The following is a 13,704-nucleotide window of genomic DNA, read 5'->3' as shown; positions in this document are numbered from 1 at the left end:
ACCACCAAACACTAATTTAACCATAAATTCTTTTATTAAATCCAAAGGCCAAATCTTATACAATTGCTCTAAACATGCCTAAAAAGCCTAAATAATAGGCAATTTACTACATCCAAACAGTAGCAAAACATCTATAAGTATTTGATCAAGACACTTACAAATAGGCTAAACCTAGGGGTGCTTAGACTCATAGTGGTCAGCTCCAATGTGGTCAGGCAGGCATTAGCAATGAACCCTTTAAGAGTTTACTTTTTATATCCTTTAACAAACAAGTGATGTAATTGCCAAGTACCGACTTTAGCGAAAAACCAAACTGAAACAGTTTCACCCTTCTTTCCAGTCTTAATCCAGATAAGATTTACAACCTCCTTTCCTCTCCTCCTTCTTGCTGCCCAACAGTTTTCCCATTGCACCTGGATTCAGATAGGCTTTAACCCTGGTGTGTGAGGTGGGAACAGCCATGTTGGCTCATTTTAAGACAGATTATCTTTTATTTAAAACCATCTGCAGTCACACCGACTGGTCAGAGGCCTTCTTTTCAGGCACTTCCCCTTGTCTCATTAGTTATTCTTTGACCCAGACATCCTCCCTACTTTATTCCTTCTGGCCTTATAACTCACTGTTTTCAAGGCATTCCTTCTACTTGCTAGTCAGGGCCTTTCTTTACAACACCCGTACACTTCCTTAATCAAGCTTAAGTTAACTCTAATTCTTCAATTTCATATTTATTAGACACTTCCTTATAAATCAAATCAATACCTCAAACCCCTTATTCATCTTTACTCTTCCGTGAACTCCCTCCAATCTGGCAGCATCTTTCAGGTAGTGAGGTATTATCAGCTATTTATTGGAGGTTACATATAAGGCACTAATCACTTTGTTATCTAAGCACTGAACAAGACCAGAGAAAGCATAAGAGTCTAGAGCAGGGGTCGGCAACCTTTCAGAAGTGGTGTGCCAAGTTTTCATATATTCACTCTAATTTAAGGTTTCACGTGCCAGTAATACATTTTAACGTTTTTAGAAGGTCTCTTTCTAGAAGTCTATAATATATAACTAAACTATTGTTGTATGTAAAGTATATAAGGTTTTTAAAATGTTTAAGAAGCTTCATTTAAAATGAAATTAAAATGCAGAGCCCCCCGGACCGGTGGCCAGGACCCGGGCAGTGTGAGTGCCATTGAAAATCGGCTCGCGTGCCGCCTTTGGCACGTGTGCCATAGGTTGCCTACCCCTGGTCTAGAACAACTGATATTTTCTATCAGAATTAGTGGAGAATTTGAATGTATATATGTGGGGAAATACACTGATTTATTGTGAGCAGAGTTCATGGGGAAAGGTTGGATATTGAAAAGGTTCTCTTATACTTTGATCAGGCTCGGGGCCCATAGACTTTCTTCTGGCAAGAAGCTGCACAGCCTGGATCATGCTGCTGAGAACACTCTTCCTCGCAGCACTTAGTCTAAATTGGGGTTTCTCCGTGGGCCTCACTATTGAGCAGTTACCTTGGGTGAAGGTGTCTGAGGAGAAAAATAATTTACACCCACACCTCTCGGCGGGCCAATACTACAGTGATGGGTGATGGTTCAGAGCCCTACGAGGGCCCTTGTCAAGGTTCTGGCACGGGGAGCATGATCAGAACAAGCTTTGGTTGGCACGGGCAAGGAGGCAGTAAGACTCTTGAAATATCTACTGTGTCAACAGTGGAATGAGAATGGAGTGTGCAGTGGTGCAGTCCCTGGGAAACAGCACCCACGCCAATGAAAGAATACTTGGTAAGAGCAGGCTTCCCTTGCAGGAACACTACAGTAAGAAGTCTGCCCTAGTTAACTGGCCTTACAGACCCCAGATGGCAGAAGTAGATGTGTAAAGAGAAAGTAGTGAGGCCAATGCTCCCAAAGGACAACTACGCAGACTTTCACTAGAAGCTAATATTCTCCTCGGTGACCTACGTGAAATAAGTTGATGGTCTCCGTCCACTTCTTTGTGGACAAGTAGGATTATTACAAAATCAGCCACCACAACTGATACCCTCATTAAAAATCTTGATAGACACACACAGGATTGAATAGGCAAGGATACTGGACTATCCCATCAGCCCCAGAGATAATCTCTCTAGGTTAAAATTAGCATAAAGCAGCTTGCATGGTTTCTGCCGTACCTGTTTTATGGTATATATAAAATTTCAGTCTCCACTCCTGTCGATCCATTTCCTCTTCACTATCACTTTGCAGACAGATGGAATAATTAAATCTCCATAACTGAAGGACTATGCAAACTGAATAGTATCAAGAACTACCTTAATGATGCAACTGCATTGTTTATTATGGCACTGAATTACAGGTACAATTAAGTACACCAGCCTGTTGAAGGAAGGGGGCCTCATTCATCCTGGGGCTTCGTAGCAAACCCCCCCACCCCCACCCCCCCAAAAAAAACCCACCACCATTCAAAACAAACAACACAGCCAGCATCCCTGTCAGGTTTGTCACGTAGATGAGACCTGCTCAGAGAATCTCAGGAGTCCTGCACAACTGAGATAAGATGGGGATTTTAATCTAATTGTATCATATTAAATGGTATTACCTGGGCTTCCTGGCATGCAGCTCTCCTTAGCAGGTTATCACTATCAGGAAAAAGAAAGGAGAGAATGGACGTTAAATAATATAAGTTTAAGGAGCTAAGGCAGAAATGGTTAGTTTTTTTCAAAACATATGCATCTGCCCTCTTTCTACTGCTTTGACACCCAGTAAAATATCAGGCTGAGACCTTTAAACACCATATGGAAAACATTCTACATAAGAATAATTTTGCTTTTATATATATATACACACACACACATATATAGCATGTACATATATATATTTTTTCTAGCTATTACCCCCTTTTTCATTACTAAAGACCAGGGTTCTAGGTATAATAATTTACAAGGCCCTAAATCTCTAGCTATTATGGTTGTGAATAAAACCTTCAGATTGTGAACTGAACTTAAACTAATGCAGCAACTGCTATCTGCCTGAGTCTGCAGGCAGCCTGAAACAATAACTCAGAAAGACGTAAATTACCCCATACACCTTAGTGTATGTAACAATACACAATATACATACACAGAGCTGTAACAATGAAGTCTTGTAGTGTATCAGTACTATTTCACTACTGATCATTTCAGCAGAAATTCTAGACTAAATGTACTTATTTGTCATTAGTAAATGTAGTGGTGGATAATGGGCCAGGGTGTAGTGGGTCAATTAGCTAATAATAAAATTTGCTTGGCTGGGGAAGAGAAGGTTACTCACCTTGTGCAGTAACTGAGATTCTTCAAATTTCACTTCAGGACGAAATGCAGAGATAAAATTTCTCGATACTTTAAATGACTGCTTCATGGAGCAGCTGGTACGGGAACCCACAAGGGGAGAGGCAACTCTAGATTTAGTCCTGAGTGGAGCGCAGGAACTGGTCCAAGAGGTAACTATAACAGGACCGCTTGGAAACAGTGCCTATAATACAACAGCATTCAACACCCCTGTGGTGGGAAGAACTTCTCAACAGCCCAACACTGTGGCACTTAATTTCAAAAGGGGGAACTATGCAAAAATGAGGGGGTTAGTTAAACAGAAGTTAAAAAGTACAGTGACTAAAGTGAAATCCCTGCAAGCTGCATGGGCACTTTTTAAAGACACCATAATAGAGGCCCAACTTCAATGTATACCCCAAATTAAGAAACAGTAAAAGAACTAAAAAAGAGCCACCGTGGCTTAACAACCATGTAAAAGAAGCAGTGAGAGATAAAAAGACTTCCTTTAAAAAGTGGAAGTCAAATCCTAGTGAGGCAAATAGAAAGGAGCATAAACACTGCCAAATTAAGTGCAAGAATGTAATAAGAAAAGCCAAAGAGGAGTTTGAAGAACGGCTAGCCAAAAACTCAAAAGGTAATAACAAAATGTTTTTTAAATATATTAGAAGCAGGAAGCCTGCTAAACAACCAGTGGGGCCCCTTGATGATCGAGATACAAAAGGAGCGCTTAAAGACGATAAAGTCATTGCGGAGAAACTAAATGGATTCTTTGCTTCAGTCTTCACGGCTGAGGATGTTAGGGAGATTCCCAAACCTGAGCCGGCTTTTATAGGTGACAAATCTGAGGAACTGTCACAGATTGAAGTGTCACTAGAGGAGGTTTTGGAATTAATTGATAAACTTAACATTAACAAGTCACCGGGACCAGATGGCATTCACCCAAGAGTTCTGAAAGAACTCAAATGTGAAGTTGCGGAACTATTAACTAAGGTTTGTAACCTGTCCTTTAAATCGGCTTCTGTACCCAATGACTGGAAGTTAGCTAATGTAACGCCAATATTTTAAAAGGGCTCTAGAGGTGATCCCGGCAATTACAGACCGGTAAGTCTAACGTCGGTACCGGGCAAATTAGTCGAAACAATAGTTAAGAATAAAATTGTCAGACACATAGAAAAACAAACTGTTGAGCAATAGTCAACATGGTTTCTGTAAAGGGAAATCGTGTCTTACTAATCTATTAGAGTTCTTTGAAGGGGTCAACAAACATGTGGACAAGGGGGATCCAGTGGACATAGTGTACTTAGATTTCCAGAAAGCCTTTGACAAGGTCCCTCACCAAAGGCTCTTACGTAAATTAAGCTGTCATGGGATAAAAGGGAAGGTCCTTTCATGGATTGAGAACTGGTTAAAGGACAGGGAACAAAGGGTAGGAATTAATGGTAAATTCTCAGAATGGAGAGGGGTAACTAGTGGTGTTCCCCAAGGGTCAGTGCTCGGACCAATCCTATTCAACTTATTTATAAATGATCTGGAGAAAGGGGTAAACAGTGAGGTGGCAAAGTTTGCAGATGATACTAAACTGCTCAAGATAGTTAAGACCAAAGCAGACTGTGATGAACTTCAAAAAGATCTCACAAAACTAAGAGATTGGGCAACAAAATGGCAAATGAAATTTAATGTGGATAAATGTAAAGTAATGCACATTGGAAAAAATAACCCCAACTATACATACAATATGATGGGGGCTAATTTAGCTACAACAAGTCTGGAAAAAGATCTTGGAGTCATCATGGATAGTTCTCTGAAGATGTCCGCGCAGTGTGCAGAGGCGGCCAAAAAAGCAAACAGGATGTTAGGGATCATTAAAAAGGGGATAGAGAATAAGACTGAGAATATATTATCGCCCTTATATAAATCAATGGTACGCCCACATCTCGAATACTGCGTACAGATGTGGTCTCCTCATCTAAAAAAAGATATACTGGCACTAGAAAAGGTTCAGAAAAGGGCAACTAAAATGATTAGGGGTTTGGAACGGGTCCCATATGAGGAGAGATTAAAGAGGCTAGGACTCTTCAGCTTGGAAAAGAGGAGACTAAGGGAGGATATGATAGAGGTATATAAAATCATGAGTGATGTGGAGAAAGTGGATAAGGAAAAGTTATTTACTTATTCCCGTAATACAAGAACTAGGGGTCACCAAATGAAATTAATAGGCAGCAGGTTTAAAACAAATACAAGGAAGTTCTTTTTCACGCTGCGCACAGTCAACTTGTGGAACTCCTTACCTGAGGAGGTTGTGAAGGCTAGGACTATAACAGCGTTTAAAAGAGAACTGGATAAATTCATGGTGGTTAAGTCCATTAATGGCTATTAGCCAGGATGGGTAAGGAATGGTGTCCCTAGTCTCTGTTTGTCAGAGGCTGGAGAGGGATGGCAGGAGAGAGATCACTTGATCATTGCCTGTTGGTCCACTCCCTCTGGGGCACCTGGCATTGGCCACTGTCGGTAGACAGGATACTGGGCTAGATGGACCTTTGGTCTGACCCAGTACGGCCGTTCTTATGTTCTTTCTTATGTTCTTAAATGGTTGTCTCTGTGGGTGCTCTACTTTAGGTGTCTTGGCGCCCTGCACTTCTAGTTGGAGACTTGTGGTAGCAGTTAGCAACACATGCGCGGCAGCCATCTTGCACCGCTCCGAGCGGCTACCCTATGAGCACAGCCAACCGCCACCCAGTTCCTTCTCTACCCCAGAGGATTGAGCCGAAACTCCAAAGCAGAGGGGAGGAGGGTGGGTAGTGGAGCACCCGCAGGGACAACCATCTCAAAGAACCTCAGTTACTGCACAAGTCGAGTAACCTTCTCTTCTTCTTCAAGGAGTGTCCCTGTGGGTGCTCCACTTTAGGTGACTGAAGAGCAGTGCCCCTCAGAGTTGATATATGTATGATGGAGAGCACCGATAGACCAAAGTGAGTGTCTGCAGCTGACTGCTGTTCCAGGGCATAATGTTTGGTGAAAGTATGGGGCGATGCCCAGGTAGCTTCTTTACAAATATCCATGATGGGTACATGTTTGAGAAAGGCTATGGATGTGGACATCTCTCTAGTGGAGTGTGTGCGAAGTCCAGAAGGAGCTTGCAAATTGTAATTTTGGTAACATAGTTTGATACAATTAAGAGATCCATTTAGAGAGTCTCTGTTTAGAAATGGTCTGGCCTTTAGATCGTTCTGTTGTGGATACGAATAGCCAGAATGATTTTCTGAATGTTTTTGTTCTCTCTATATAGAACGCCAGCACTCTGCGGACATCTAGTGTGTGAAGGGACACCTCCCTGTTGTTGGCGTGCGGCTTGGGGAAGAATACAGGTAAATAAATGGGTTCATTGAGATGGAAGAGGGAGGCGACCTTGAGTATGAATTTAGGGTGTGGGCGTAGGATGACTTTGTCCTTGAGGAATTGGTATAAGCTGGGTGTGCCATTAGGGCACCCAACTCTCCCACCCTTCATGCTGATGTGATAGCTACTAAAAAAGGCAACCTTCATGGATAAGTGTAGGAACGAGCAGGTCACTAGTGGTTCAAAGGGTTTCCCCATGAGAGCATGGAGAACAAGGTTGAAGTCCCACATAGGGGTCAGGTCCCTTAAATGTGGGATAAGTGTTCTCTATACCCTTGAGAAAGCGCTTAGTCAGTGGATGGGTGAAGACCGTGAGTCCGTCCACCTTGTCGTGAAAGGTGGTGATGGCTGATAAGTGCACTCTGAGTGAGCTAGTCGAGAGGCCCGATTTTTTTAGTGTCAATATGTACTCAAGGATAGTGGGTAACGGGGCCGATTGTGGAATGATTTGCTTGTCTCAGCACCAAATGGAGAATCTTTGCCACTTGCGTGCGTATGTTTTTCGTGCGGAGAGATGTTGGCTGTGAAGTAGAATGTCTTGGACCTCCTTGGAGCAGCGTGTTTGAGTTCTGCCATCCCTGGATTAGCCGTGCCTTGAGACAAAGTGCTGGAATGCTAGGGTGACGGAGGCGTCCTGTATCCTGTGTCAGTAGGTGAGGCAGGAGGGGAAGGGTTCGTGGGTCAGGTATGGGAACCAAGTTTGTCTGGGCCATGTTGGTGCAATCAAGATGACTCTGGATTTGTCTTGTCTGATCTTATGTAGGACACGACTCAACAGAAGGATCAGGGGGAAGGTGTACAGGAGCAGGGCCTCCCATTTGTTAAGGAAGGCGTCTCTGAGAGAGTTGTGTGTCCCAGTCCCGCTCGGGAGCAGTATTGTGGGTATTTGGCATTGTGGGTCGTGGTGAAAATGTCAATTGAGGGGAATCCCCATTGTCGGAATGTAGTTTGCAGAATTTGTGGGTCTAGTTCCCTCTCGTGCATCCGTGAGAAGTTCCTGCTGAGGTCGTCTGCTGTGGCATTCTGGTTTCCAGGTAGATAGGATACCGTGATGTGTATGTTGTTGGAGATGCACCATTGCCAGAGGCGAACTGCTTCTGTGCAGAGCAGGTAATATTGGGCCCCTCCTTGGCGATTTATATAAAAACAGTCACCAAATTGTCCATGAGAATCTGGAAGTTTTGTTGCAGATCGGGGGAGAAAGTGACAGCAGGCATTTCGAACTGCTCAGAGCTCCAGTAGATTTATGTGGAGATTTTACTCCTCTAGGGACCATCAGCCCTGGATGATGATGTCGGCCAAGTGTGCCCTCCATTCCTACCAGAGAGGCGTCTATGGTGATAGTGACTGATGGGGTTTCCCTTTCGAAGCCGGAGAGATGGAGCGATGAATCCCTCTGCATGACAACGGACGTGGCGATGGAGCGATCCACCGTGTCAGCAGAATCCAGAGAAGCCTGCAAAACAGTTCTGGTGATGAGGAAACCTTCTGCTATATCGGCTTTATATTGCTCTTTTTTGTCAGCTGGGATGTGCTCAATAAAAGATGACATCTGAGAAAAAATATTGTGTGTGTACTTGGCCAGTAACGCAGAATAGTTTGCTATGCGAAACTGGAGGGTCGCTGATGAATAGGCTTTCCTGCCGAAGAGGTCTAGGCGTTTCCAATCTTTATCATGGGGGAGGGTTGAAGGGGGGTTGGTTTGATGTTGCTTCCCCCTTTGATTAAATGCCTCTATCAATAATGAGTTTGGAGTAAGGTGGGTAAACAAAAACTCAGCTCCTTTACCGGCACGTAGTACTTGTCAGATCACTCACAAGAAGGTGGGGCCGTGGCTGGAGTCTGCCATACAGTTTTTGCTTGGTCCAGGATGGCAGCATTAATGGGTAGTGCTATCTTGGATAAAGGAGAAACTTGCAATATATCTGTCAGCTTATGTTGAGTCTCCGGTAACTCCGCCATGAGCTGTCTAATGAATCAGCTACTCTTTTAAACAAATCCTGAAAGGGTAGCTGGGAGGGTGTGACCCTCCGGCCTGTCCACAGATTCTTCAGCTTCCTCCTCCAGCAGTTCTGGGGAAGCTGGAGCAGATGGCGGAGGCGATTGCTGTGTCATGGACCTAGGTGGCCTGGATGGCTGGGTGTTTTGGGCTCTGTATAATGCCCATGGATCCCAGTAGAAGTGGGAAGACCATGGGAGAGGGCACTCACTGTGGGGGTTGCCAACCCACGCCCTGTGGCCAAGCGGGCCCAGGTTTAGGATAGGGGTGGTGAGGTGTGCCCGCTAGTGTCTCCATTTCCTCCTCTTCATCACTGGAGAGAGGAGGGGGCCGAGCCAGAGGTGTAGTGATAAAGCTTGGCCATGACCTGGCCGGGGTGCCATCGGTGCCAAAGAGCGGAGTTCCAGGGGTGGAAGCAATGAGTAGGTCCGCATGGCTAACAAGCTGTTGCGGTATCAGGAGACTCGGTCCCGAGCACAGGCAAGCTCAGGCTGGGAACCAGAGAGAGCGTTCTCGGTGCCTCAGACTTGTCATATTGTATTGGTGCAGCAGGTGGCGCCATAATGCTGCTCTGTGCCGGAGGTGTCTGTTCCCTCAGTGCTGACCTATGAGGCTTAGTTTTGCTGCTAGGAGAGCGAGACTGCACAGGGTCTCTCTCTCCTCGGGATGTCTCGGTATCAGACCCGGTGCCCCGTGCTCCGGCGCTCTGAGTGCCGTCGGTGTCCTGGACTCGGGGTCAGAGGGATCTCTCCATCATTAAAAGTTTTAATTGGCAGTCCCTGGCCTTTCTTGTCCATGCTGTGAGTTTCTTGCAGTGGGGACACTTTTGGGTAACGTGTGTCTCCCCCAGGCAACGGACACACTGTGAGTGGCCGTCTGTCACTGGTATTGAGAGTCTGCAGGTCAGACAGCGCTTGTAACCTGGAGAGCCAGGCATGTCTGAGGGGCTAGCTGAATGAAGAATGGGAATAGTCCCAGTCTAATGCCTCTTCAGCAGCTGCCTGCCTGAGGCAGGAAGAAAAATGAGAAAGTTTTTGGTTTTTTTAAATGTGAAAACTAAAGAAAAATGAACGGAGAGATAAACAATGAGGAAAATTAACTGAGAAAAAAGCAGAGATTAAAGAAATTTGAGAGCAGATAAGGGCGCTGCTGTCATTTCGACCGAAATCAAGGGCGGTAGAGAAGGAACTGGTTGGCGGTTGGCTGTGCTCGTGAGATAGCCGCTCAGAGTGGCGCAAGATGGCTGCCACACGTGCGCGGCCAACCGGGCACTGCTACCACAAGTCTCCAACTAGAAGCGCAGGGCGCCAAGACACCTAAAGTGAAGCACCCACAGGGACACTCCTTGAAGAAAAAAAAAGAATTCAAACCCCGTCTCCTGAAGTAGTCACTTCTGCCCTTACGCAAAAGAAGGTGAGACGATGCATCGTCTTCCACAGTACCAAAAGCCCCAACTGCCTTCTAAATACCAAAACCACCTCCCACACCTTTCTTCTGAGCACCAAAAGCATCCCTAGCATTCCCCTGAAAATTTTTGAAGGGTAGGTCACTGTCAATACAAAAATCGCCAGCACAATGAAAATTTAAAATCTGTAGTGAGTGCATAATAAATTGAAAATAATATCAAAACAAATGCTGATTGGACAGGATGGGGGCAGTGAGGGAAAAAGCAACTGGACGGCAGGGCAGCCCATTTCTGGAGTCCCTGTACTGTGTCAGCAACTCTTGTCAGGCCTGACATACTTACTATACATTTCACACTGTTGTCATGATTTATACCCATAAAGGTGGTATGTAACATATTGTGAGACAACTAACAACTCATGGATCATTAATATTCTTGTGTGATGTACGTACAGGTGTGTACAAAGAGTTATGGATATGTGCTAGAATTATGTTCTTAAAATGTGTTTGGCAAGCAATGCATAAGCCCAGTCTGCCCTAGACAAAGGGCTGTATTTGCTGGTCATCAAGCAGAGACAATGAAGGCACATTTACTTAAAAGGTAAGCAAAGCCATCAACCTAGGAAGCTGGGGAGATAACATCTTGGGGGAGTCTGAATCTGCAATGATAAGTAACTGAATCAACTGATGGAATACAATATTACTGTATTATAAAAGTGTGTCAAGTAAGATCTTTTATGAAAGCTCATGACATACTGGTGATTAATATCATTGTGAAATGTACGTATTAACACCATATGAAGAAATATGGATACTTAATGATATTATGCTTTAATATCTGTGACCAAACACAGGGAGAAACGGGTTCTCTCACAGATAGGAGGAAGGGCAGCCATTTACCTGTCTCCAATTAGATTAAGCAGTGTGACCAAAAACAATGGAAGCCCCATTTCCATATGAATCAGCAGGGGGATGGGATGTCCGGAGGCAGGGAAGAATAGCATGAGCTGATCATGAGTCTGGGGACAAACCAGTGAGTTTGGGAAGATACAAGGAGAGAGAGGACACCATCTTGGCATTTCATCAATGGACAGACACAAGGAACTAGAGTTCTTGCAAGTTAAGAAAGACGGTCCTTCAACCAAGAAGTCTCTGGAAACTGAACATAGGTGAGAAACCTGCTTAGGCAAAGATCTGTCACCTACAAGAGAAAATAGCACCTTTGTACTTTTGAGGAAGGTCCTGATGGAGAGAAAGTCAGACATGGCTGGGAAGAAAAAGACTAGTAAGAAATCTACCTTGAACCAAGGCTGTAGCTCGTTGAGTTAAGTCTTAGCCACTGGAAAGTGTATTTTACTTTTATTTTCTTGTAACCATTTTTTGTCTTTATCCCTTGAACTTGAATTCACTTAGAACCACTCTCTTCTTGTTAATAAACTTATTTAACTTTTAATCCTAACCAACCCAGTTCTGTGTTTGAACCGAAGCAATTGTTAACTCCAGCTAAAGCAACAAACCACTGTGTGTTTGTCTCTTCGAAGAAGCAATGGACCTTCTCTCTCCTCTGAATGCTCCAGGAGAGCACTGGACATTCAGGGTAGACAGTTCTGGGGAAATTCAGGACTGGGGGTGTGCTGGGGTCACTCAGCAAGTCATAACCAAGGCTGCTGGAAACCAGGCTGGGGCTGTTGTGTTGTAGGCAGGCTGCTGGTATCAGAGTGCTGAACCAGGCCTGCACACCACACAGATACTCAGACAACAGCATGCTTGTCCAGACATGGAGCTACAGCAGCAGAGCATTTTAAGGCACCCAGGGTTACAGGACAGATGGTGACAGTGACACAACCTACTTCTAGTCTAGGTTGCACTCCAGAATGTGACACCTTGTTAAAGGCATCTGCATTAAAACAGGATCATCGATTCATACAATTTCACAATCTTAGGCTGTTTATCCCTCACTCGGAATCAGATAGTCTGCTTTTTGTTACATCACCATTGGTTATTGTAGCAGTCAATCGTGATGCCACAAAAGCAGAGGAATGGTGATTTCAGCTGAGGAATAAATTAGGGGAACAAATGAATTGACTTAGCAACACAAAAGCCATGGAAATAGCCTTAGTAATAACAAAAAGACAAAAGGAAGACTAAAACAAGAGAGAAAGCATATAAATAATATATCCTCCAAATAGTGCCTAATTGGAATATTTATCAAAGTTTTCCTCAGAGGCAGCAGCATTCCTTTAACCTAATGTTTACTCTTTAAAACTAAAGTAATAAATCATTTGTATTAAAAAACAGGAACATTACTTCCAGAAGTGACAGATTTGTGACTAATTGCAGTAATTTTACTACGGAATAATAGTTAACGCAATTCCAGCTCTGAAATGGATTGCATGTCAAATATTTCCCTACATTTGCTATACTGAGTGCCAGGGCAACAGAACCCTAACGGCTAATTCCAAACAGTAAACCATGAAGTTATTAATATAGCCCAGTAAGTCCATACTGCACCACTGACTAGATACTTCAGCCCCACCTTCAACCTTCTGGTCTCAGCTCAGTAAGCAAATTATGGCTTGGACTACACTATCCCCAATACCAATTCTCCCCTGTGTCCTACAGCAATTATCAGATGGCATGCTCTTGTTGTTCATACCCAGTGCTGACCTCCTAGAGCAAGGCAGCAGTCCATTATTGGTGGAGAACCTCTACTTTAAAATTCACTGTCTCTTGTGATCCACCAAAGCCTGAGTTTGATGGATTTGAGGATATAGAGCAAGATGAATCCATCCAAACCAATTTTCAGCCCAGGAGAAGACAGTACCTTATTAATAGATAGGGAGTTCTTTGTCAACAGATGAGTATGGTCTAATTTTTAAGGCCATATTATTTGGACATTCATGTGCGACAATCAGGGTCCAGACACCCTACAGGGGGAACAGAAGACCTGAACCCCAAAAATAAGAAATTGAATCAACTGATTGTATACAATATTATACTATAAAAGTATATCGAGTTTTATACTATAAATGTATATCTTCTATGAAAGCCAGGGACACACTGGTGATTAATATTATTGTGTGATGTATGTATGGTTAGCATGTAAAGAGTTACATGTGTGCAGGAAATATGTTCTTAAAATGTGTTTGGGAGGCAGAGCATAAAAGGCAGCCTGCCCTAGACAAAAGAACATATATTTATCTGTCTGACCAGCTTGGTTACACACAGAGGACAATGGAAGTACATTTACATATAAGGTAAACAAAGCCATCAAGCTAAAGGGGAGAAGACCATTTAACAATCACATCTGCGGTGCAGAATCTGCACAAAAGGAAGCCTTCATGGCTCTTGAAGCAGAGACAAGAGACTTGTGTAACATAAGGGGGACAAAAATACTTTAGTTATCCATCACTGAGGGGACTCGGGGTTCAGTGCCCTCTGAGCCTGTGAAGGTGGGGAGTAATATCTTTGTGTCTCTGGACAAAGATAACAACTTGCTGAAATTGACTTTTAGTCACTAGAAAGCATGTTTTGTTTTGTATGTAACTATATTTGTTTTTATAGTCTTACCATCACTTAAACTTCTGTTCATTGTTAATAAACTTATTCT

At 43.7% G+C, this 13,704-nt stretch overlaps 1 protein-coding gene across 1 annotated transcript in view; it reads right to left on the bottom strand.

The window, feature by feature from the left end:
• AGK (acylglycerol kinase) overlaps positions 1–13,704 on the bottom strand; it is a 55,639-nt gene that overhangs the window by 26,590 nt on the left and 15,345 nt on the right. Inside the window, exon 3 of the mRNA XM_065417143.1 lies at positions 2,587–2,626. Within this exon, the coding sequence (XP_065273215.1) occupies positions 2,587–2,626 (40 nt within the window). The remainder of the gene's footprint in view (positions 1–2,586; positions 2,627–13,704) is intronic.

Source organism: Emys orbicularis, chromosome 1, assembly GCF_028017835.1.
Source record: "Emys orbicularis isolate rEmyOrb1 chromosome 1, rEmyOrb1.hap1, whole genome shotgun sequence".
NCBI classification, from domain to species: Eukaryota; Metazoa; Chordata; order Testudines; family Emydidae; genus Emys; species Emys orbicularis.
The sequence above is the reverse complement of the archived record's forward strand: the minus strand, read 5'-3'. Positions and strand labels throughout refer to the sequence as shown.